The 26,762-nt window shown below is 40.5% G+C and overlaps 1 protein-coding gene and 1 non-coding gene across 3 annotated transcripts in view; both read right to left on the reverse strand.

Annotated features, from left to right (window-relative positions):
- PPP2R2A (protein phosphatase 2 regulatory subunit Balpha) overlaps nucleotides 1–14,083 on the reverse strand; it is a 78,320-nt gene extending 64,237 nt beyond the window's left edge. The window contains exons 1-3 of one of the 2 annotated variants that reach the window (XM_061163859.1): nucleotides 13,940–14,079; nucleotides 13,768–13,842; nucleotides 11,858–11,932 (exon numbers count right to left, since the gene is read on the reverse strand). In XM_061163859.1, coding sequence (XP_061019842.1) covers nucleotides 11,858–11,932; nucleotides 13,768–13,774 — 82 coding nt within the window. In that variant the 5' untranslated portion in view covers nucleotides 13,775–13,842; nucleotides 13,940–14,079. Of the gene's footprint in view, nucleotides 1–11,857; nucleotides 11,933–13,767 lie in introns of both variants that reach the window. The other variant, XM_061163858.1, reaches the window with a different exon arrangement.
- Nucleotides 14,084–25,473: 11,390 nt separating this feature from the next.
- Nucleotides 25,474–25,546, reverse strand: TRNAW-CCA (transfer RNA tryptophan (anticodon CCA)). The gene has a single exon. It is a non-coding gene; the product is annotated as a tRNA-Trp (tRNA).
- Between the last annotated feature and the right edge of the window lie 1,216 nt (nucleotides 25,547–26,762).

A 26,762-nucleotide genomic window follows, 5' to 3' on the forward strand; every position in this document is an offset into this window, starting at 1 on the left:
GTTGCTATAAATATTCATGTACAAGTTTTGTGGACACAAGTTTTCAATTCCCTGAGGTTTATACATAGGAGTAGAATTGCTGGGTTATAGCAAATTGGTGTTTAACTTTTTAAGGAACTGCCAAAATTTCAAATGAAGGTTTTGAAACATAGGATACAAAGGAAAGAGACAAAAGGGCATGTAAACTACCACAAACATCTGTCTGGAGAAATCTTCAGTTTTATTCATTAGTAAATCCAACTCACAACCATTTGTAACCACAAAGACATAGTTATGTCTTAAAAAAGACTTGAGATAATTGTGATTTTTTTGAACAACTAAGTATTGTACTAAACACCATTTCAGTATCAGGCAGAGTAACCTCAACCTGGAAAGTGGGAAATAATTTACTACTCACACCCCAGCATTATCTATAAAACTTTTACATGGGGTTAGTCAAGGATCTCCTGGTAACATGAACAAGTTAATACCAAAGGCCACAGTGTATTATGGAGAATGCTTACTGTAATAAAACTGACCTTTCTTAATATACCTAAAGTGATGGAACCATGTCTTCTATTTCCCTTACATTCTCCAAAATACTGGGCACTCAACAAATACTTTTTGACTGGTGGATGAATAATTAGGGTCTCACCAGAGCACTACTCCCTATGAGAACCAGTGATTTAGATTTAAATAGTATTTTTTAAAAGTGAACCATGGAGAAGCAACATGGGAGCCTTAAAGGCAGACAGAATAGTTTTTCTGACTAACTGATAATCTTAGATTAACATTCCTCAACTTCTTTCAGCTTCAGTGTCCTTCTGTACAAAATGACTATATCTACACCTCAAAGGCTTGTTAATAAATGCAACCTTGGTCATTCCTTATCTACAATTTCATTACAAAGAAATGCAATGTAGTTATCAAATTTTCCTATTATGCTGAAGACTTTGCCTAATTAAAATACACACAAAACAATGTACTGTCTTTATTGTTTTACAGTAATGAAATGTGACATAAAATCCATGAGATTTTCTACGTTTAACCAGAATCTGCAAAACAAATAAAGTGAAACTCTGGTCAAAAACATAGATTTTGCTTAATCTTATCCTGAAATGGCCTATAAAATAACCCAGTTTTTGTCCCCAAACTGTTAATCTGGGATAACAGACTTGTATCACAGCAGTAACAACCTGTATTTTTCAATATTCTCTAATCTGACACTTCCATTTTCTGCTTAGGGCTCTTCCTGTCTACCTCCAACCACTTACAGAAAGTTTAGGACGCCCCTCCCCACAGAACCCCAGGTCTATCTATAAAGAGGTTGGCAGCACACAACAGCTAAGGGGTGGAAACCACCCAAGTGTCTGTCAAAGATGAATGAAAACAAACTGTGGGACACACACACAGGGAATGTGGTTCAGCCTTGAAAAGGAAGGAGATTCTGCCGTAAGCTACAGCATGGGTGAGCCCTGAGGACATGAAATAAGCCAGTCTCAAAAAAACAAATACTGTGATTCCACTGCTATAAAGTATTTGAAGTAATCAAATTCACAGAAAGCAGCCTGATGGACACAGGAGTGAGGGGAGGAGAGAATGGCGAGTTGCTGTTTCAAGGGTCCAGTATTTGTTTTCCAGATGAAGTAGTTCTGGAAACCTGCTTCACAATAATGTGAACACAGTTGGCACCACTGAACTGTACCTTTAAAAATGGCTACAATAGTAAACTTGTGGGCTTTTTTACAGTGCAAAATACATAAAAATATCAAGGTGCTAAAAAATACTTAAAGAAGTTTTGCTGCTAGGAAAAAAATAATTCTCCTTTCAAGGAAAGAAAGAAGACCAGGAGCCATCCCTTCTCTACTACCAAGTCTGATAATAATCATTTTTAATGTTGCATCCCTAGGAAAGGACTTTGACAAGAATTACTGATTGCTTACCACAGCTTGTTTTCTTGAAATACAGCCTTCTCAATCTATTAGCCAATAGCAAATATTGAAGATTCCGCTTATGCTATTTTAAAAACACACCTACTTCAGGCCCACAAGACTCTCACCTTGAGATAAACTGGGCTGCGTGGGGAGGTGGGAGGTGTGTGTGCATGCATGTTTAACACCAAAAAGGTTGTTTCCACTTTCACAGAGCAGACCTGAAATTCTACAATGGCAAGTTCTAAAAGGTAACATTGTTTCAGAAGTCCAAATAATTTTAAAAATGTTCCCACCAATCCCTTTTTAATATACTGAGGAAAATTTAGATTCCTTCTGAATGAAGTATAAGCAAGAAATCAAGTAAAAAATCCAATATATCCTCTAATATTTTTATCCACTGTTAAAAGAGACAACAGCTTTTCAATTAAAAAAAATTAAAATGAGACTACACTAAAGCTGTCAAGTCCAATATCTTAGAAGATTCATCCCTCTAAAATTATATCAGGAGAGTAAGTACGAAAAAGATTCCCAAGAATAATCCTCTTAATAGGCTTATTAAAAACTATCATTCTCATATAAAATATCCTTGACTCCTCCAAATTAACCATATAGACAAATTAGACACAAATTTTTAGATTAAAGCGGGGGTTCTTAAACAGGGTCACTGGTCCATGAGTCCCCTCAAACTGGACAAAAGAGATCATTCAAGGACTTCAGAAAAGAAAATTCCAGTTAATATGTGAGCATTCAGAGAGGAAGTCAACATACAGAAACTAAAATTACAAAAGTCTGACCATGGGACAGTATACACAGAAGCACTCAATAATAAATTGCCAAGAATTCCACATATGTCACAGGCAAAGATCTAGATGACATTTTAATCAACTACAGCTAACATTAAAAATGTCCATATTAGTAAAAAATTAATTGTTTTTTTTTAAATAAGCTCGGTGTTTAAACATGGATGGAAAACTAGTAAAGCTAGTTTTAAAAGTCATACACAGGTTGACAAATTTTTAAAAAGGATAGAAAAATACCCACAAAAATACTGAAAATACTAAGGAGTAAATAGTTGAGACTGCATTCTTAGAATGGAAAACTCAGCAACTATTTAAAAATAGGATTATGTTGTACTTTAAAGCAGAATTTAAAGAAAAACACTGTTCCTTCTCCTTTCCTCTCCCTTAAGAATTGAGAAATAGTTACCATGCCAATTCTGTGCAGCTCTCACAAGGGGAGGAAAAAAAAGAACCACATAAAACTGCTACATGTTGGGTTCAAAATAAAACACAGTGGCAAGGGCACCAACTCATTTCTAATGACCAGGCAGCCAACCCAGAAATGGCAGCAGACTAGGCATTAAGGAATTTTTAATCCTACATTATTAATGATAGTGGACCTCATCAGAGATAGTGACAAAAACCCCTAAAAAACTTTAGGCATATTTAATTTGGTACCTAAACAGCAGCAAGGGAGTAAGCTGAAACAATCTGAAGTTAAAGGAAAGCTTTAAACATTCACGCACAAAAGCAGCACTTTATGATTCTTTCTGTTTGTTCAGGAGACTCATCTAAAGCAAGGGTACAATGAAATTAACAGACTAAACCCACAGTTGTAAGCTATTTCTGGATAGCAGGATTTCCTTACACTATTAAAATCTGAGGACCCCCCCCAAAGGCCTTTTAAAATATTTATTCATTTAAAAATGTAATAAGCAGCCCTACACATTAACAAAGAAGTTACAAAAAGAAAAAGACTATCTCCCCTCCCTCCAAAATTAGTGTGAAGAATGTTTACACTGCTGCAAATCTTTTCAATGTCTCGCTTAACAAAAGATGCTGAGATTCTCTCAACTGCTTCTGCATTCAACATACTACATCATGTTGTGTAAGTTAAATATATGAAGAAATCCAGTCTTACTCAGGTATGTGGTTGGGAAGGCAGGAACAGTTTCCAGGATTTTCAGGTAGTTACAGATATCCCTTTGATACTATCGCAAAACTCAACATGTGACAGTTTCTTAAAGGTTTGTGGAATCTGAAATCATTACTAGTTGTCTGTTATATTAAAATCCAGCCTGGAAGTCGCAACGTCTGAGGCCATGTGCTGCAACTACTGAAGCCAGTACGCCTCAGGCTGGTGCTCCAATAGAAGAGAAGCTACCACAATGAGAAGCCCATGCATCGCAACTAGAGTGGCCCCTGCTCACCACAAAAGCCCAAGCAGCAACAAAGACCCAGCAGAGCCAAAATTCAACAAATAAATAAATAAAATTACATACATTAAAAAAAAACCTAATGCGCTTACACTTCAACTTATGCGTAATTCTTTAACATCACAGGCATTGGCCATTTGAAAAATACTGATTCAGTTATGCAGATCTTCCAAATGTTGACACATTTTATTACACAGTATCAAAAATCACTGTCATTAATATTACTACTGATCTCATCTAAAATATCTGTAAGTATTCAGAAGTTATCAAGTTCAGGAGATGCATGTTTTCCAATACTTTCTGAGTTTTGCTTGGAAACTCAAATTTTATCAAGAGCAACAAACACTGTCCACTGCAATAACAGATTCACTGTTCATTTGCGAAAATGTCTGCCAAATATTCAAGTCTGAATAGTTTGTCAGTATGGGGGCTTCCCTGTTGGCTCAGATGGTAAAGAATCTGACTCCAATGCAAGAGACACAGGAGACGTGGGTTCAATCCCTGGGTCAGGAAGATCCCTGGAGAAGGGCATGGCAATCCACTCTAGTATTCTTGCCTGCAGAATTCCATGGACAGAGGAATTGGGTGGGCTACAGTCCATGGAGTCACAGAGTCAGACATGCCTGAGCAACTAACACACACATAGCTCTTTCTAGTAAAAATAATGTGCCCCAAAAGCAGCTAGTCAGCTCATCCTGAAACTCAAGTAACTGCACTAACGCTTTTCCTCCCACCACTGTCCTCCAGTTTACACTTCAGGTGCACTTTCCATCCTGTTACACAGAACGTCAACACGTGTACTCAAGAATCAAGACTTTCAATAGTAGAGACTTGACAAAATCCATTTTTACTGCTTCATCAAAGACATTCTTAAGTATAGCGAGCATCTTCAAACGGCTGATACATGGCAATTAAGGTAACTGTGGGGGTGCTGGTACCACCCTTTGGTGCCAAGGCCTTAACACATGCCAAGGAGTCAGCAGATCGACCCACCACTGCTTGTGTATCGTTGGTGCAAGCGTCAACATAATGCAAAAGGCAAACAGTGTCTTAGTATGATTATGAAAACAGTTTCAACTTCAGAGACCTTTAGAAAGAGAGGCTGCCAAACCACACCTCAAAATGGAATAAATGACTGCTGTTTTGACAATGCACCAATGTACAAGGACATACATTACATGTCCTAGCTTAAGAATTCCATTTGCAGAAAATTCAGTAAATCTCCAAGTTGGATTTAATTACTTCAAAACAATAATCTACTAGGCATTACAAATTAACTCTAAACCAGTCACATTCCAACAACCTCAAACACATTCACCTTAACTAAAAGGAGTTCAAGTTTTTAAGTAAATAAACTTACATTAGGGAAATCTAAAGTTTTGAGGTGAGAATCCTAGCTCCACCACCTGCTTAAGGACACAGTTAGTAAATTAACCTTTCCGGCCTGTTTCCTGTCTCTGTGGAAAAACAGCAGCATCTATGTATTTCACAGACTAATAATATATATAAAGCACCTAAAACAACACCTGGCACATAATTAAGAGATCTAATTTATATATGACCAGGCCTTTACTTCTCTTTCCTTTTACTAAGGGAGCAACTTGCAGACCTGTGATTACTCAATTTTAATCTCCATTATCACCCAAGAGAAGGGAAAAAAGATGACAGTTGAGGGCATTAGTTAAAATATCTATTTCCAACCCTTTCATTTTCCTATTTAACAACATAAGAAGCTTAAAATAAAGTTTACCTTTCTCCCTGCAACTCAACTAACCTAGGCAAATACAGATGTATAAATACAAATTATATGGCAATCTTTTTTTTTAACTGATTTAATAAAATTAATTCTTTGCTTCAATCTCTCATCATTCTGCTTATTCCACAATTCTCAAGAATTTTAAAGTGTAGTTCACTAAAAGAGAGTACTGAGAAATACCTAAGTGTCATTTTTGTTTTATTTTAGTAGTCTGAGACAATCAACACCATTATTTCGTTTTTCCTTTTTTAAACCAATAAAGGAGTATGAAAAAACTCCTTAGTACCTTAGGAGAAAACAAGGATACTGCCTACTAATAGTGAGAAATAGTCATCCATGTTGTTTAATGGGCAAAGTGACACTATGTGACGGCACTGTATTAGTACCAGACTTCTGTCAACAGTAATGCTAGTGTTAAGAGAAAGAAGTCACGTGTGTTACAAAGTGAAAATATTAAGTAAGACCTTTGCCGCGAGTCATTAAGTTCTGGAATACAACCAATGTGCCAATACTCTAAAATTTGCAAAAAACTAGGTTCTACTAGTTTTTTCTACTAACTGACCCTAGTGCCTAAATCTAACATGCCTACCTGCTCTAAGAAACATAGAATACAAATGATAAGTTCTGTTATACTATAGCACTGAACATGCTGAATGGATTTTAAACTGTGAAATTCTGTGATGCCCCAAAGATTGTTTCTCAAATTTTATTTACTTCATTACTTGGGGAGTATTTAGACTCTCCCACTGCAAATTTTTTTCCCAAGAACTAGTCCACAAGTCTAAGTCCAAAAATAAACAGGAAGTAGTGTTGAAAAGATGCAATGCATTTGTATCCAAGTTTCACCAGCTCATGTAGGAAAATCATACCCTAAAATCATACCCTATGAAAGAAAGTTTAAGATGGTCAAATTTGGAGATAAGAAAAATTACACTTACATTAATGAAAATAATAAAAATTCAGTATTTAATATTCAATATTAAATAGTGAAAATTTGCATTAAAATAATTAAAATAACCATATTGGTTAAATTTTTCTTATTTTTTTTTACTCAAAATTACACACTTCAGATTGCCCACATGTATCTGAATTTTTAACAATCCTATGTTCACAAGTTAAATTTGAACAAATTAATGAATTATGAGAATTGTCACTGCAAAAAATTATTAGGAAAAGTTTCTTACTGTTTCACATTAAAATGATGAACTTGATTTTCAAGTTTGTTGAATCTAGATTTTAAAAACAAAACCAATGATATTTCTGTTACTAAATAATAAGAGCTGGGAAGGAGTCAAGAGATCCACAGCACCAGTCACATGTCAATGTTGAGTGATGGGAGTTCATTACACTATTCCACCTACTTCCTGTAATGTTCAAAATCCCCACTATGAAGTTTTTTTTAAAAAAACATTTTAAAAGAACTAAGCAAATTATAAAACAGGCAATCATTAGCTTCAGGGAAAATAAAGGAATGCACAAGAAGTGAGCAACATCACAGAGCAGTGTTGGCTCAGGAATGAATTATTTGCATCCTCATGACAATGCAAGCACTGATTTCTAATCTGACCATAACATGTGATGTAGCACTGGGGCACGGGGACAAGCACATCAACAGCTAAATCTTCATCTACCAGGGAAGAAAGTCAATCGGAAATGTTTAAAATCAACAAGAAAGAGAAATATCATTTTATTTACCAAACAAAATGTAATTAAGCCCAACGGAATACAGCTAGAAGAAGAGTTCAATGTAACTGCCCTTACGAGAGGGACTAGAGAGGATATGAGACAGAGTGTGGAAGGGACTGTTGTTTTTCATTCTAAACCCTTCAGTACAGTATTGGATTTTTTAGAAACTTTTTTACTGTGAAATCTACCAAATACAGAAAATTAAAATGAATCAATTATTACAAACATCTGTACAACCACCATCCAAGTCAATTCACCATCCCATTTATACATATTCTTTGATTCCACTCATACAGAGTTCAAACACACACACACCGTTCTCTCACTTTGGTAAGTTTTTAGTTGCCTTTAAACACAACTGCCCAGTTTCCTACTGTCCCTTACTCACCATAAATGTTCAAGTAATAACAAGAGCTAAACCCTTATTATGTGCTGGGTTTCTTTTCTAGGAATATTAGCTTATTTAATCATCAAAACAACTTCATAGGACACATTTTACTGTCATCCTCGTTTCACACAAGGAAAAACGGGTACAAAGAGGCTCAGGTACTTGCCCAGGACCACACAGCTATCAAGCAACTGGGCAGTATTCCAACCATGCAGCCTAGCACCGGAGTCTGTGCTCAAACTACTGTCTCATGAGAGAACAGCCGTCAACCAAGGAAAAACTTAAGCAGAAGATACGGTAAAATGCAGCTAAAGCTACCATGAAGGCTAAAATAAAAACTACATGACATGAGACTATGTGAGTGGTAGAGGTTTTAGTGCCTCATCCTTCTCCAAGACAAGCAGCTACATCACAGGTAAACGACTTGAAGTGCCTAAAGAGCACAGGGCACGGAATAAGTACCCCAACAGTGGCTGTAAACGTCCAAGGGCCTACTTGGACCAAAGGACAATAAGAGTATACGATCAAATGTCCAAATTCTGTCTCAGTTCTGAAATGTGACAGTCGGCCAGTCGTGTCTGACTGTTAGCGACCCCATAGACTGTGGTCCTCCAGGCTCCTCCGTCCAGGGGATTCTCCAGGCAAGAATACTGGAGTGGGTAGCCATTCGCTTCTCCAGGGGAATCTTCCCAACCCAGGGATCGAACCTGGGTCCCCCGCATTACAGGCAGATTCTTTACCATATGACCCATCAGGGAAGTCCCCCTGAAATGTTCTGAAATGTACTTAAGGAAAAATCCTGAGTCCTGAGTAACCAAGACCACTGTCGTCTTCTTTTTAAATGAAGGCCCCCAGAGAATCCAACATGTCAACCAACTTAACTTACCAGTAGTAACAATATGAGGCTGTCTCTTTTCTAAGACATCTTTGAGAATTAGTAAGATTAGAGGACCAGAAACAGCAGCAATCACCTAATCCAGTTCTGTTTTCTTAAGGCTAAGCATACTGGAACCCAGAGTGACATATACTAGCCTGTTACTAGGATAGAAACTCACGGTCTCCTCACTTCTTCCTATTATATGGCTATATATGTATCATCAATCCACTTAAAAAGCTGCCAAGTAAAAAGTATGTCTCAATCATCCTATCTTTCACCCATACTTGTCCTCCTTCATAACCCCGTAACAGTACATTTTTATCCCTCCATTCAATAAACACTGAACACCTACCGGGTTCCAGGCTTTGTTCTAAGCACAGCAGTTTTTATGTAGAAAGTCCCACATAGAGGACAAAGATACAGCAGTCCTGCACTAAGCTTACAGTGCAACAGTGAAGGTTGGGGGCACTAAATATTATAGATACAAAGTGCTAAGAAGGAAGATTTTAAATATTTCTGGAAAAGTGAGATGAGTATAAGGGTTACAGATGTGACTTGAAGGATGAATATGATTCTGATAAGAGAAGAGTGGGAGGGGTGTCAGGCATTCCATGGGAAGAACCGCGAGAAACAAAAACAAAACGAAGACCTCAAAATAAGAATGTAAGAACAGTATCCATTCACCTGGATAGTAAAACACACTGGCAAAGAAGCTTAAAGAAGGAGGAGTCACACTGGTGAGAAGTCTCATCTCACATTCTACGCTAAAATATCTGAAGGTAATTCATAATCCTGTGGATACAGTGACCACTAAAAATGTCTAAGGCAAATAAACTTGGGCAGCACTTAAAAAGCAAAACGTTTAACAAGAAGCAAGGAATCATTTAGGAAGTTACAGCAATCCTGATGAGAAATACTGAGAACCTTAACCAAGGTGAAAGTGGGCACGGAAAGAAGATTAAAGCATTACAGAGGTAAAAAGATTCGTGACATGACAGCTGACTGTGTGTAGGAGGAAAAGACAATTTGGAGCCTTTGATGGAAAAGAACTTGGGATGTATCGTTAACAGAAAGCAGGCAAGCCAAAGACTGACCCAGATGTAATCATTTACAGATCACACTCTGAAGCCAGGGGGAAATGTATTAATCTTATTTTATTTCAGAAAAATAAACCTTTTCTTAGTAAAATAAACATATCAAACTATAGTATGCAAACTATAGTATGCAAAAATACCCAAATTAAAGCTTGAAAACTGAGTGTTTTTTATACTTACTACATTTGTATGGACACAGGTACTACAATAAATCATGTTTTTATTAAAATAATACATACCACATTTCAGCAAGTTAAAATGCCAAGAGTGTACTGTGTGTTAAAAGTAACTTAACAACCTCAGATGAAAATTATGTAATGAATCAGTAGCAAAATGCAGCTACTAAGTATTAGCAAAAGAAAACTCTTACTGATCCATCATATATGTCACAAACTATCACTTGGTTCAGTTAGGTTAAGTTTGAAATCATCAATGTCTTCTGATTAAATAAAATTCATGTGGTCTTTGCCTGTTTAACAAGCAAACTATGAACTCCTTCAGGGCAGGGTTTATATTCTAGACACATTGGACCCCTAGCATGTTTAGCAGGCCCCCAGCAGATCTCTGATAAAGGGAATAAATGGAAATCAACAAAGGAATGTTTTTCAAGGATCCAGCACTTTCATAACTTGGTGTGTATTACACAACAGCACAGAACTAATGATCCAATATTTGAGTGCCTACTGTTCAACAGGTAATGGAGTTACAAAATGAGTAACACATGACTCCTCCCTTGAATTTAGGATTTCTTTCTCGGAACAAGCTGGACGCCACAGGCTTCACCAGACAACCTTGATTTGCACTATTTGTATGACCAGGAGTGAGTCTCAACTCCTTTAAGCTTCCAGTTTCTCATCTGCAAAACGGATGAGGATTCAAGAGAAAGAAACGTGACAGACCTGTCTCAAGTGCCACGGAAGCCAGCTGGCTCCCCCACAGGACTCCACAAGCTCTGATCAGGTATTTAATCGGAATGACACTGACACAAGCAAACCCAAGCATTCAACTGGCTCAACACAGGCCATCATCCTAGCATCACCCGGAAAACTGTCAGAACAAACAGCACACTGACAGGAGGTCAGAAACAGGATCTTATCATGAGGACAACACAATCTAGAGAATTTATAAATTTTCATTAAACAAATTTTTGAAAATTAAAAGTACCTATTTTAATTTATCTGAGTTTTAGACAATTCCTACTGTAATTCAAGACACAGAATACTATTAAAATTCATACCTTAATATTTCTGAACAATGATGTAATACAACTACTTTATGAAAAATGTCTCCTCCATCTAAGACCATCTCAAAAGCCATCAAAAATCAAAAATCTTGAAGTTTCAAAATTTGAGAATTCTGAAATATGCTAATAAACAAATCTGGGGGGAAAATAAATACTTAAGCAATTCAACTGATCAAATCCAGTTTCTAAGAATACAGAAGACATGTTCTATATCCATTACACTTGTCTTTTCTTATCCACCTAAATTAATCTTTAAAAGACAATTAAAGGCATCATTAGAGCCAGCACTTCTTCACAGAATACGCCAATTTCAACACCACACTCTCAAAGTAGGCAAGTAAAAAAACAAAACAAAACTAAAAACCCCCCTTAAAAATGAAAGACGCTATCTCTAAAAATACGGTGCATAACCATGAAAATGTATCACCATTTATTGGTACACGAAATTTACACAGCAAAGACACCTTTACCATATGGACCTTAGATTCTTCTTATGACAGTTTTATATACATCATTATCTAGTGCTACTCATTTTAATCAGGAAAAAAATGTTCTCCCACTGCTTGGACAACAAACATAAAACGTCCTTAAACTAATACAGACTCAGCTGCTAGGAAGTCCTTCAGCAACCGAGATTTTGAAAAGATTCTATATCCAAATTCTGCATTATCAAAAGCTCTCTTACCTTCTGCTACATCATCATCTACTGCTCCTTTCACCTGAGAAAAACACCACTGAATATCATTCCCTCCTCCAGCTCCTGGAAAAAGAAAACATACCAATTAAAACTGAGTTCTGTTCATGTTTACTCTCGTAAACACAGCGATGGTATCCACGGTCGGCATGAGACTAACCGCCTGGCAGTTCCCACAGATACAACCACCACCCCAGAGCACTAATTTGGAAAAAGGTTAGTCCCCAATAGTTGGTATTGTGTTCAAAAGAGAGATTCCAGGTTTGAAATATTTATCGTCCATGTACTATCATCACCCCTGTATACGAGTGCAGAACTTTCCTTCCAGTTTTCCTTCCCCTCAAATACAGTAAAAGCCTCACTTCAAGCAAGACCTACCAGAAAAACGTAAATACCAAAAGTCAGAGTTTTTCTTTAAGGGTACAAAAGCCTGTAGAAGAGTTAATAAGGTTAAGCTACCATAAAACACGGAACGAAGAGAAAACTTCAGGAACATTACTGCCTGGGTGAGGAGCAGTGATTCATATGAACCCTATCACCACAGGCGCACATACAGCAAACACAACCTCACCACCCATTTCTTTGCAGTTCATTACCAGCAAATCACTGGCTCCAGACTGAGAGGAAGAGAAACTGAATTGAATGCTCCTGAAGGGACGGCCACAGGAAGCTTGTTTCGCCTCCCCTTCACCTAATCCCTCAGAAGCCCAAGGACCTTGCAAAGAATGAACTCTGCTCATTTGTCATCATCTTGTGCAAAACAAAACAACTGTAATTTCACATAATTATTCAACGAGGCCAAAAAGCAACTTATTCACAGCAAACCCTAAGCCGATCCAACGTGTTAACTTTTTTACAGGTTTAGTGATCTGTCTAAATATTGATGTAAGCACAGAAAACGGGTTTAGTCCCTGAATGTTTCTATTCCACTTTCAAGCACGGAGGAAAATGTCCTGCATCTATCAAGACACTGGATCGAGATCTAGAATTGATTCTACTACATGAAGGACGATATTCAGCAACATCAAAATGTACAAAAATAATCCTCGAAGCAATTGCCTTTCTCCCCCTTCACCTCCATTCCTTGCTAAATATTCCAACCTGGTTTTCTCTCTGCATCTTTTTCCCCCTCCAAGCTTTTACCTAAATCTCTCCTCCGTTGGCTATTTATATCTCTGAACTCCACAACTATTTTAACTAACTCCATGAAACCCTTTTGGGAAAAGGACATCTGCACAAAAGCTAACATGCAAAACCTAAGTTTAAATTACATTTTTCACACAACTTGCTGTATTAGAGGCCTTTACATCTTTGGATGTAAAGGGTAAGAAACCAAAGGGAGAATGGTTCCAGACCCCCCAAAAAATTCAGGCTTAGTCTCAAAAATATACGTACCCACAGTGGAAAGAAATACACTATGTCCCCATTGTATTTTAACTTGTAAAGCACTCTTCCTTCTCGGTGCAAAATAGATTTATTTGTAGAAACACCGGAGAAGGCTTGCAGAAGGGAGAAAAATAGGAATTACCGGAAGGAAGAGCCGCAAAAAAGCCCCCCGGGGGGGCGCGGGGGCGGAGGTTTCTCCCGGCTCCCAGGCCGCAGGGACAAATCGGCGGTCGCCCCCACCCCGCCCCACCCACGCCTTACCCCTCGGCTCGCCGGCACACACCCCACCCCCACCCATGCCCAGGCGCCAGCCCTCATTTTAAAAGCCACTGCGATGCCACAGCGACCACTCGCCTCCCCAGAACCCTCCCCACCCCCACCCCCCCCGACCAATTCCCTGAAATCCGAGGGGCGCCCCGTGGCTCTCCGACAGGCGCAGGCGGTCGCTAGGGGGTGATGGAGGGAGGAGGAAGGAAGCGGTGCCTTGTCAGTGGAGAGGGTGATTTCTCCTTTACCTGCCATGTTGCGCTGCAAATGGTGACCCGGCTGGGTTCCTCGGGGTCTCCGCTTCCTGAACTCACCCCCCTCACCTGGGGATGGGGGGGTAGAGAGGGCGGATGGCGGCGGATGGCACCTGTGGGGGGAGGGGGCAGGGGTCGGGGGAGAAGGAAGGAGGGGCGGGCAGACCAGGCGGCGGGATGGTGGATTTCACTCAGGGGCTTCCCCACTCTTGCTCCTTCTCCAGCGGCGGCGGCGGCGGCGGCGGCGGCTACGACAGCGACGGCGGCGGCAGCGGCAGGGCAGGCGACTCCACTTTCAAAATGGCGCCGGCTGGCCTGGCCAGTGACGTCACCCGGAGGGCGGAGCCGCCGGGCTGGGCCGGAGGGGCGGGGCGGGGCTGTGGAGGGGAGCGGAGGGGGAGGGGCGGGGGAGCTGCCCGGCGGGCTCCTGGCCCCGCCCCTTCCCGCCCCGCCCCGCCCCGCTCCGCCCGCTGCGTCCCAGCGGGCCTGGGCCGAGCGTTTCTGGTCCCTGGCTGTAACCCGCACTGTGCTCGCCCTGTCGGTCCCAGTCCGAGGTCCTGCTGCGCTTCGGTGCCCACACCTTCGCGCTAGTGCCTGCACTCTGGGCAGGCTCAGTGGTCCATTTAACGTGCTCGCTCGTAAGAGTTGATGGGGACCTGTGTCTTTTTAGAGAATACTCGTACTGTATTGCTACTTAAAATAATGACTATCGGGCAGCTCCGAGACCGGTAAAATAAAGGGACGGTGGTGCAGACTCGCTGCTCAGCCAAGGTGAAAGTTCGCGAATCTGAAAAGGACGTGGCTGGGCGGGTGCCATCTGGGTGAATTAAATTACCTTCTCTTGGACCCGGGAACGTAGGCGAGAGCCCTTGATAAGTGAAGGCAGTTGAGAATGGTTTCAAAAAGGAAAACTGAGTTTGCTAGTAGATTATGGTCGAAAAGGTGACCCAGATCTGTTCCGCCAAAAGTGCAGAAACAGTAGTTAAGTGCTGGGCTCTGAAACCACGCAGCAGATTCTGACTCCACGCAGGAAATGAGGGTAACAATCCTACCTTATAGGATTGTTTCAAAGATTAAATGATTTGAGTACGTGATAAACGTGAGCTGCCGGTATTATTAGGTTTGTATTGAAAGCATCTTCAGTGGAGTTAGAAGGTTTAAGGATAAAAATAAACTGGAAACACCCATCAGTCCAGAGAGGATGCGTACTTCTTTAAAAGATGCGCTAATAATACATGCAGCCCCTAAAGACATACACATTACATATCTCAGTCTTTGCAATACTCCTACAGAATAGAGAACCACGATTTCCACATAAAAAACACCTCGAAAAACATCCAGGATTTGACCTTAAGGCAGAAAAGGGTGATAAGGCATTCAGAGACCAAAGGAAAGTTTATGATTGTCTGCACCTCCTCCACATTATTTCCACTTTCTGCGTAATTCTTCTTTTTGGGGGGGCGGAGAGATGGCTGTACTGGGTCTTTCTTGCTGCTGGGACTTTCCTCTAGTTGCGGGAGTGGGGACTACTCTCTAGCCGCCGAGCTTGGGCTTCTCTTTGCTGTGGCTTATCTTGTGGAGCACTAGCTCTAGGGAGCCCTGGGCTTCAGCAGTTGCCGCTCCGGGCTCTAGAGCACAGGCTCAATAGCTGTGGCTCACAGGCTTAGTTGCTCCACGGCATGTGGAATCCTCCCAGACCAGGGATCAAACCTGTGTCTCCTGTTTTGGCAGGCCGACTTTTTACCACTGAGCCACCGGGAAAGCCCAGCTGCCTTATTGTTGATCTGCAGAAGAGTTTGATTGTAAACTGTTAGTCGCTCAGTTGTGCCCGACTCTTTTTTGCAACTCCGTGAACTGTAGCCGTGCCAGGCTCCTCTGTCCATAGGGTTCTCCAGGCAAGATTACTGGAGTGGGTTGCCATTTCCTTCTCCAGGGGAGCTTCCTGACCCAGAGATCAAACCTGGGTCTCCTGCATTGCAGGTGGATTCTTTACCATCTGAGCAAAAAGCAAGTTTCAAAATTCCTCCAGATGGAACAGCTGCAGTGTTGTATTATGTCTCCATTTCTACATTAGTATTTCTCGCTTAACCAATGAACAAACCCAAACTAAAAATCCACCCTGTATAACTTTCAGCTACCTGTAAGATACAAAACTTCAATGCAAAAAAAAAAAAAAGAAAAAAAAAACTTCAATGCAGTGTGTCATCTAGATTGTTTTAGGTACAGTTAATCTTCAGTTCCAGGGTCATTTGTTCCCATTTCTTTGTGATCACTTCTTGGAATTGTGGCAGCTCATGTCCTGGGTATACTCTTGTCATCAAGTAGTTTATGTCTCCACATGGTGTTTGAATATCTATAAGACAGCTCACAGATTATGGCTCAGAATATTATCTATGGCCCTTTGAGAAAGAACTAAAAGTCCTTAATTATGCTTAATGAGTACGTTATTCTTATTTAGTCTCCTTTGATTGTTTTCCTTTGTTTCCCTATTTCTCAGGTCTCTGATTAAATTTATTCTTGACTAAAGTTTCCACAGACAGAAGACAGGTTGAGGACTCAGGAGGGGTTGGGGGGGTGCGGAGGGGGTTCGGGCAGGACCATAGGATCCTGCTCCCTTTCACCTTCAGCTGTGTTGGGCATCCTTCCGAAATAGTCTCATAAAATCTAATGCCCTTCTCTCTTACTTGATTATGTTAGAATCACCTAAATATGTGTCTGTTACTAGACTGAGTTCTGTGAGGGCAGGAGATTTGTTTTAATCATCTCCATATCATCAGCCACATAATTTGTTGGATTGGTGGATGAATGAATACATCTCTCTGGTTTAGGAAGGAAAATGCTGACCTGTTGGCTCCTTACTGCTTTGCTGTTGTTTAGTCACTCAGTCATGTACAACTTTTTTTGTGACCCCATGGTCCGGACTGTGGCTCCTCTGTCCATGAGATTTCCCAGGTATGAATACTCTAGTGGGTTGCCATTTCTTTCTCTAAGGGATCTTCCCTACCCACGGCTCCTGCATGGCAGGTAGATTCTTTACTGCTGAACCACCAGGTCATATTATAAATTGAGTGGGTGTTTTCACTCACCCTTCTTAATCCTGGAAGAAAGAGACATTTTACAAATTATCCTGGTCATGCGAATCTACATTTGTTAGGCAGTAATTGTTTCAATATGTAAGTTGCTTCTAGGTAGTCATCCCCACTACTTCCACTGGTCCTATGTCCCTGAATACATATTACCCAAGAGAATCCCGTAGGGCACCGTTCCCTCACTCACATGAACCACGTACTATTATGCAAGCATTTTTCCACGTGAGCCTGAGCCAGAACATCAACAACTGACCGCATGTAAGATGTACAAGTAATAGTTGCCAGCAGAACTGGGTTTGGCTTAGTTAAACCAAGAGAAAAATTCCCTCTGGGTTTTCCTGAGGTGGTCCTACAAAGACTGTAAGGCCTGGACATGTTTTGCTTACAATCTGAACCGAAGACTTGAAGGACAACCACAATCTCACCAGTAGGACATAGATAACAAGACTTATCTGTGGGTTTTTGCAAGACGGCTTTTTAAAGAATATTATGTGATGAGGGGAGAATCACTTGAAGGTTGTTCTTTTCCTAGGAGTTAGATGAACACAAACCTCCTCCTCAGTAAATAGAAGTGGCATGATTAGGTGCTCCTTTCCTCTAGGCGATTAGGACTTGCGGTGCCTAGGAAAGATCATCAACTCAAAGGAAAGAGGAGAGGTCCCTGGGGATTCCCTGGCTGTCCAGTGGTTAAGATTCCACACTTCCTCTGCAGAGGGCACGGGTCTGATCCCTGGTTGGAAAGATCCTGCATGCCATGCAGTGTGGCCAAAAAATAAATTAAAATGAAAGTGAGAGCTTCCTGATTAGAAAATGATTTGGTTTAGGAACTGTATTCAATATCCTGTGATAAACTATAATGGTAAAAATATGAAAAAGAATGTATATGTGCTTAGCTGAGTCACTTTGCTGTACCACAGAAATTAACACATTAGAAATCAACTATACTTGAATAAAATAAATTTAAGAAAAATAAAATAATATGGTTTAAAATTCTGGCATACCCATCAGGGTCATGCTTTCTGATATGGAGCAGGTTCAGGGACTTTACAGGGAATATTATAAGTGGTGCGTATGTTCAGACTCTCAGTCACGACCGACTCTTTGTGACCCCATGGACTGTAGCCTGCCAGGCTCCTCTGTCATGGAATTCTCCAGGCAAGAATATTGGAGTGGGCTGCAATGTTCTCCTCCAGGGGATCTTTCAGACCCAGGGATCAAACCCCAGTCTCTTATGTCTTCTATATTGCCAGGCAGATTCTTTACCCCTAGCATTACCTGGAAAGCCCATTATAAGCACATGTCAGCATTTTTTACATAATTTCTTAATATTTACAAATTTGGCCTGAAAGACAGTTTCCCAAAACTATTCATTCCACAATATTCACTATGTAGAACTCACTGTCAAGATGCCCTCCAATGTTCATTTTGTCTTTGCTTAGGAACTTCCAATTAACCAAGAACTAAAATCTATTCTATTTTTAGATAGCTATAATCACTGTCATTCTTCCCTATATTATACAGAAATGTATTAATACCTCACTGCAGCTTTATTCTGCAAACTCTGACCCTCCCACAAGGGACCTCTTCAACGTGAACACAAATGTGGTTTAGATACTGGAATAGAACTATGTCTCCCACATTTTCTCTTTTCCACAATAATCAACTTAACTTCTTCAAAGCCTCCTTCCTTGATCCAGATTTGGTCTATGTATCAATGCATTATCTCAGTCAATATCCTCTGTATAAAATCAAATTATTCCAAATGTATCATACAGGGATGCTCAGAAATAAATATAACAATTCAGGCCCGACAATTACCCATTTGAGTAAAACTGTTACCTGCCCTCTTCTGTGCAAACTCTATTTCCCTTAACGGTGCCAGGAGCCCATTGGACTTGATAATCAAATATTGTAATTTGGGGAACTTTCCTGGTGTTTTTTGTTTTTTTTTTTTTCCTGGTGGTTAAGATTAACTTTCCTGGTTAAGATTTTAGCTTCCATTGCAGGGAGTATGGGTTTGATCCCCAGATTGGGGAACTAAGATTCCACAGGCCTCACAGCCAAAAACTAAAACATGAAACAGAAGCCATACTGTAAAAAATTCAGAAAAGACTTAAAAAATAGCCCACATCAAAAAGTCTTTAAAAAAATATTGTGATCTAGGCCCTTTTATATGCATAGGTATTTATACATAGCTCCTTAATCTTTCTTCCTAATGGCTCATTTTTTGGATTGATACGTATTCTCTGGAACATAGCAGGAACTTGATAAATATTTGAATAAACAAATAGAAAGTTTTATCTTTTTCTCCTTCATAAGTGATACCTTAAAAAATATTTTATTTATTTATTTGGCTGCTGCCAGGTCTTGAGGCTCACAGAATTTCTAGCTGTGGCATGTGGGACCGGGGATTGAATCCGGGCCCCCTGCACTGGGAGCTTGGAGACTTATCCTCTGGACTACCAGGGAAGTTCCTATAATTGAGATTTTATTGGTAATAGTTTGGTGATCAATTCATAGAAATGACAAGTAATTTGCACAGAAAGTCTAAAAAGCCATGTAGTTGTAATTCTTTCTAGAGAATTATTCCAAAGATTTTTCAGCTTAAGATTTGGTGGCAAAATGTTTTTTAAAAGAGGATATCAAGGAATTTCCTGGCAGTCCGGTGGTTCAGATCATTTCAGTTCAGTTCAGTTGATCAGTTGTGTCCAACTCTTTGCGACCCCATGGACTGCAGCACGCCAGGCTTCCTTGTCCATCACCAACTCCTGGAGCTTGCTCAAACTCATGTCCATCAAGTCAGTGATGGCCACCCAACCATCTTGTCCTTTGTTGTCCCCTTCTCCTTCTGCCTTCAATCTTTCCCAGCATCAGGGTCTTTTCCAAGGAGTCAGTTCTTCACATCAGGTGGCCAAAGTCCGGTGGTTAGGGCTCCACAATTCTACTGCAGAGGGCATGGGTTTGATCCCTGGTTAGGGAACTAAGATCCCAGCAGCTGCCTGGTGCAGCCAAAAAAAAAAAAGAAAGATTTCAGATATATTGTCTTAAGGCATTTATAAGTTCTTATATCCAGAGCCCTGTTATTTCATGATTATCGGTCACATTACATGCTCAAAAATTTGTACATTACACATTAACAAATTATTAGCAAAAAGTGGACTACCACAACCAAAGATAATATGTCTAACAGGGTAAGCCTCTTAAAAAGAGAGCTTCCAGGCTTCAACTCAAAATATTTTGATTTACTAGGTCTCTTAAGCTTCCACCAACCCCATTTCTGAGTATATATCCAAGGGGAATTAAATTAATTAAAGAATTATCTGTGCTATCAAGTTCATTGTAACATTATTCATAATAGCCAAACTCCAAAACAAATCTTGGAGTCTGTCAACAGAAGAATGAATTTTTAAAATGTGATGTACATATAGGAATATCATTCAGCCTTGAAAAGGAGATCCTGCCGTTGGAAACAACATAGATGAAACTGGAGGGCATTATACTAAGTGAAAAGCCAGATGCAGAAAGCAAATACTGTATGATGTCAATTATAGGTAAATCTAAAACTGTGAGGTCAAACTCACAGAAGCAGAGAGTAGAATGGTGGTTGCCAGGGGCTAGAGGTAAAGAGCAATAGGGAGATGTTAGTCAAAGGGTACAAAGTTGCAGTTATGTAGGATGAATGAGTTCTGGAGATCTGATGTGCAGCATGATGACTACAGTTAATAATACATTTAGGGACTTCCCTAGTGGTCCAGTGGTTAAGCCTCTGCACGTCCATTACAGGGGGCACAGGTATGATCGATTCCTGATCCAGGAACTGCTGTAAGATCCCGGATGCCGTGATCTTGGATGCCATGTTTTGCCGAGACAGTAGATTTCAGATGCGCTCATCACACACACACACACACACACACACACACACACACAAACCCCCCAGTAACTATGTGAGGTGATGGATACATTAATGAGCTAGATTGTAGTAATCATTTCACTCTTTGTGTATAAAATGCCATAGTGAATACCTTACATATATACAGTTTTTATCAGTCACTCAATCCTCTAGGTGAATCTGATGTGCAGTCAAATTTGAGAATCACTGATTTAGTATATCCGCACTTTTGATCAACATGCTATAAAGTGTCTGATGGAAATCATTAACAGCAATGTTGAGGGTCAGGCTGCTTACCGCAGATGTACAGAACAGTGTTCCTCCACCTATTTTCCACCTGTTTTCTATTTTAAGTATTCTATGGGAAAAAAAAGGATTCTATGGTCAAAAATGTTGGGGAACATGAGGTATAAATGGGTTCTTTACTGTGTGACTTTTTAAATATACAGTTGACCCTTGAGCAACACTGGAGTTAGAGGTGCCAACCCTCTGCACAGTTGAAAATCTGCCTTTAGCTTGTAGTCGGCCCTCTGCCAATGCATCTCCTCCCATCTGAGTTTCCGAGCCACGGATTCAACCAATCATAGATTGTGTTGAACTGTAGTATTTACTATTGAAAAAAAAATCTGCCAATTAGTGAAGCTGTGCAGTTCAAACGTGTGTTGTTCAGGGGTCAACAGTACATTGTGAATCTGCAGCAGAAAAGATCTCACATGGAAACATCACCAAACTTAGGGGACAAGAGACTTTGATCCATGAGCCAGAGTTATTTGAGTATAATCATTCAATAGTGAAGTAGCTTAAATGAAGAAGAACCTAAACTCACATTTCTCTGTATTTTCATATAAGTAAAAACATATTTCACTGTTATTCCTTCCTTTTTTTTTTTTTCCTTTTTATCTTGCCCTAAAAATGCTCTGATGTTCCTTCACTCATTGCTGTGGTTGCTTACACTGGCTTTTAAGAGCTGATTGTTAAAATTTTCAGGAATTTTGTGAGCTAGTTGTTAAAAGAAAGAAATACATCCATTATTAAAAATAAATTAGATGGACTTCCCTGGTGATCCAGTGGTTAAGACTCCAAGATTCTACTGTAGGGAGCATGGGTTCAATCCCTGGTCAGGGAACTTAACATCCTGGATGCCTCTTGGAGTGGTCAAAAATAAATAAATAAATAATAAAAACTTACAATTAAATCATGTAAGTTACAAACAATGGTAATAAGTAATAAATATTCAAATTTCATCATTTCCCAATTATTCTACTACATCTTACTACTTATTAGGCTCTTGGGGTTATTTATGTCTGTTGTATTTGTAGGGAACTGGGAACTGGTCTTGATGGGAATATTTACACCCCAGAAATAAGCAAATTCTAGGGTCCCCTCCATCCCACATCAAAAAGTTGGAAAAAGTTGCTAAACATTTACTGGTACATCACTGTCCATTCACTGGGCAGCAGCATTCCTACATAATAAATCTCTATCTGACAGTTATCCTCTGCTTTCCTTCCTAATCAGTGTATTTTTTACCCTAAAGTGTTTCATTGCATTGATGCATTTCAGTTATGATGAGCCTCATCTCCAAAATAAGTCTGAACTTTTTATTTTAAAATTCCAATTTTAGGGTAGTTCCCTGGTGGTCCTGTGGTTAAAACTCTGCGCTCTCACTGCTGGGGTCCTAGGTTCCACCTCTAGTCAGGTAACTAACATCCCACAAGCCACTCCAAGCAGCCAAAAAAAAAAAAAAAAATTTTCAGTTTTAAGATATTTACTGAAACAAGCCTGTGCATTGGGTATGAATCTTTTTCCTATCAAGACGGCAAAATAGGGATGTTTGAACATGTGTGGTCATGAATAAAGATGACTAAACAACATCGAAAGGTATCAATGCTTACAAATTAAAGTTGTTTTTGAGTTGCAATAAAGGTCAATTTGACATTCTTGAAACTGTTACTTATTCATTTCTAACTCTCCTGCCAGTTAGTGTTGCTTCCATAATTTCCCCCAGACATCCATCCATGACCGTGCTCCAATGTTTGATAATGTACTTTAGGACTTACTTAGGTTATTGTTTCTATGCTTCAACCTCAGTTTGGACATCTGTTATATAAAGTTTATTGTTAATATGTTACCTTTATCCTGTCCTATGCATATCTAACTCAGAGCATTCTGTAGTTAAGTCATAAGAAATTCTTGAGTGCTAATTGTTCTTTCGAGCCCTCTGGCAGGAGAATTGGCATTGTCCTTCATCCTTGATAGCTTAGTTGGTAAAGAATCCACCTGCAATGCAGGAGACCCTGGTTTGATTCCTGGGTCAGGTAGATCTGCTAGAGAAGGGATAGGCTACTCACTCCAGTATTCTTGGGTTTCCCTTATGGCTCAGCTGGTAAAGAATCTGCCTGCAATGTGGGAGACCTGGGTTTGATCCCTAGGTTGGGAAGATCCCCTGGAGAAGGGAAAGGCTACCCACTGCAGTATTCTGGCCTGGAGAATTCCATGGACTGTATAGTCCACGGAGTCATAAAAAGTCGGACACGGCTGAGCAACTTTCACTTTCACTTTTCATCCGTCTACCAGATTCATCAACAACACTGATGAAGCAGCTCTTCCACGAGTTCTTTTTAAAAAAATTTTTTTTTTAATTTACTTATTTTTGGCTGTGCTGGCTCTTCATTGTTGCACATGGGCTTTCTCTAGTTGCAGTGAGTGGGGGGGATTATCCTCTAGTTGAGGTATAGGGGCTCTGTAGTTGTGGTGCTCGGGCTTAGCTGCCCGAGTCATGTGGAATCTTCCTGGACCAGGGATTGAACCCCTTGTTCCCTTCATTGGCTGCTGCTGCTGCTCAGTCATTCAGTCGTGTCCGACTCTTTGTGACCCCATGGACTGTAGCCCACCAGGCTCCTCTGTCCGTGGGATATCCCAGGCAAGAATACTGGAGTGGGTTGCCGTTTCCTTCTCCAGGGGATTGTCCTGACCCAAGGATCAAACCCATGTCTCTTGCATCTCCTGCACTGGCAGGCAGATTCTGAACCAATGGACCACCAGCGTAGTCCCTGTGAGTTCTTAATTACACATACTTCCTTACTTACACAAATGCTTAGCCATGGAACACTCAACCCCAAATCCTAGATCTTTGATGTAGGATGAACAGACTTTCTATTCATCAGTTTCACACTATTTAGATATGCTATTGGGTCTGATAAGCTATTGGGTAATTACTGTGGCTCAGACGGGAAAGCGTCTGCCTACAATGTGGGAGACCCAGGTTCAATCCCTGAGTCGGAAAGATCCCCTGGAGAAGGAAAGGGCAACCCACTCCAGTACTCTTTCCTGGAAAATCCCATGGACAAAGGAGCCTGGTAGGCTACAGTCCATGGGGTTGCAAAGAGTTGGACACGACTGAGCAACTTTACTTTCACTTTTCACTTTCATTGGGTCTGATATATTCAAGAACCTGGGGGTTCTCTAATATTGATTACTGGATCCTATTCAACCATATCCAAGTTCAGTTCATGTTGCTTCTAGGCCCTTCAACAACAGTCAGTTTAATTGTCATTTAACCACCCAGAAAATAGCCTTTGATATTGACACACACGTTTGCCAGTGTCCAACCTCAACAGTAGCTCTCCTGAATTCAAACACTGGTCCAACAATGAGTCTGCCTTAAGCACTGAAAGCTCCTGAAGGATGGGGGGCAAGGGTTGCCAGTGCAGGTCTTCCTACGTTCACCATGCAAGTATCTGAGTGAGCTGAAACCCTGCTCATCTCAGCTTTTACCACAATTCAGGTTTCAAACCTCACATTATTATTTATGACAACAAAATCAGCAATAATATCTTTCATTTGAACAGCTTTGCCATGTGCATTATCTCAAAGATGTTCATAAGATAAATGAGGACACCTTGGGGTTCTAAGAGATAAAGGCATTTGTTATTCAATGCTGACAGCTTGTTTGAGGTCACCCAGCTGGTTAGTGGAGAGGCTGGGAGCTGGGAACCAGTTTTGGGCTCTATCCACTCAATCTAGTGTTTCTCCTGTCATCCCTCCCAGTTGCTTATTTCTCTGTTATTTTCCTTGGTATCGTATTTTGTCCAGAACACTTATGGAAGATATGTCCTCAAATACACATACTTTAAAAACAAGCTGAGACTTCCCTGGTGATCTAGTGGTTATGGTCTGTGCTCTCAATACAGGGACCCTGGGTTCGATTCCTGGTCAGAGAATTAGATCCCACATGCCACAGCTAAATTTCTATGTGCTGCAACTAAGACCCAGTTCAGCCAGAAAAAACAAAAAAAAAAAAACAAAAACACACACACAAAAAAAAACACTCAAACTAGAATTGGTCAAGTAAAAATTCCTTGAGGGTAACACATATAAACTCTCTTGTGACCCCCATGGACTATAGCCTGCCAGGTGCCTCTGTCCATGGGATTCTCCAAGCAAGAATTCTGGAGTGGATTGCCATTTCCTCTCCAGAGGATCTTCCCGACCCAGGAATCGAACCTGGGTCTCCTGTATTGCAGGCAAATTCTTTACTAACTGAACTTGGAGGGAAGCCTCAATGCACATAAACTCACCTATGAAGCTCCAAAATAATAGTCTAATATGAGTGTACCTCTCATATTTAGTTATTTGTTTTTTTAATATTTTTTTTTAATTTGACTGCACTGGGTTTTAGCTGTAGGATGCAGGCTCTTAGTTGCGGCACATGGGACCTAGTTCCCTGACCAGGGATCGAACCTGGGCCATCTGCATTGGAAGCTTGGAGTCTTAGCCACTGGACCATCAGGGAGGTTCCCCCTTCATCTTTAGAACAGACTTCCCTCTCGCCCCCTAAAAGCTTATAAACACTTCCACCAACACTTGAAGATGGCTTTAGAGAAAATTGAAAGCTTAATGAATCACATCCAGCTTACACTTAATAGACCTGCAAAACCTCTCTGACATGGTATGTTGGTAGCTTTGCAGGAGAAATTTAAATATAATGACTTCTTAATTTGGAAGGCAATAACGCTACAACAAAAGTTAAACTTCAAAATTGCTTTTGGCAAGGGAAATTAGCTGAGGCACCTCTTTGCACATGCTATTTGAAGCACCCACCTCCACAACCTAACCTCCTCCACCATAGCAAAGTTCACAATCCCCACCAAACTTCAAAAGGAAAAATCTATGGTTCTTTAGAAGGTCACAAGAGGATGCTATCGAGTGCCCCACCTATGTCTGCTGCCAGAGTCCTTTCCAACCTAAGAAGGTTTCCATCCATCTCAAGTACTTGCCTCAACAATTTGGCCTCTTTGATTAAAGAATCAGATTGGATCCCCGGGTTGGAAGATCCCTGGAGAAGAAAATGGCAACCTACTCCAGTATTCTTGCCTGGGAAATTCCATGGACTCCAGAGGACCCTGGTGCCTTACAGTCCATGGGTCGCAAAGAGTCAGACATGATTGAGCTCACACAGACATAAACCCCACTATAGGTTTCCTGGCCCCAGGCAACTCATTCAGGGGAAAATACTGCTTTGTGCCTGGAGGGAGAGGCTGATCAAAATGACGCCATGATAAGGTAGCAATCAGTTCAGTTCAGTTCAGTCACTTAGTTGTGTCTGACTCTTTGCAACCCCATGGACTGCAGCATGCCAGGCTTCCCTGTCCATCACCAACTCCTGGAGTTTACTCAAACTCATGTCCATTGAGTTGGTGATGCCATCCAACCATCTCATCCTCTGATGTCCCATTCTCCTCTTGCCTTCAATCTTTCCCAGCATCAAGGTCTTTTCCAATGAGTCAGTTCTTCACATCAGGTGGCCAAAGTATTGGAGTTTCAGCTTCAGCATCAGTCCTCCCAATGAATATTCAAGACTGATTTCCTTTAGGGTGGACTGGTTGGATCTCCTTGCTGTCCAAGGGGCTCTCAAGAGTCTTCTCCAACGCCACAGTTCAAAAGTATCAATTCTTCTGTGCTCAGCTTTCTTTACGGTCCAACTCTCACATCCATACATGACTACTGGA

Source organism: Dama dama, chromosome 16 (assembly GCF_033118175.1).
Source record: "Dama dama isolate Ldn47 chromosome 16, ASM3311817v1, whole genome shotgun sequence".
Taxonomy (NCBI): domain Eukaryota; kingdom Metazoa; phylum Chordata; class Mammalia; order Artiodactyla; family Cervidae; genus Dama; species Dama dama.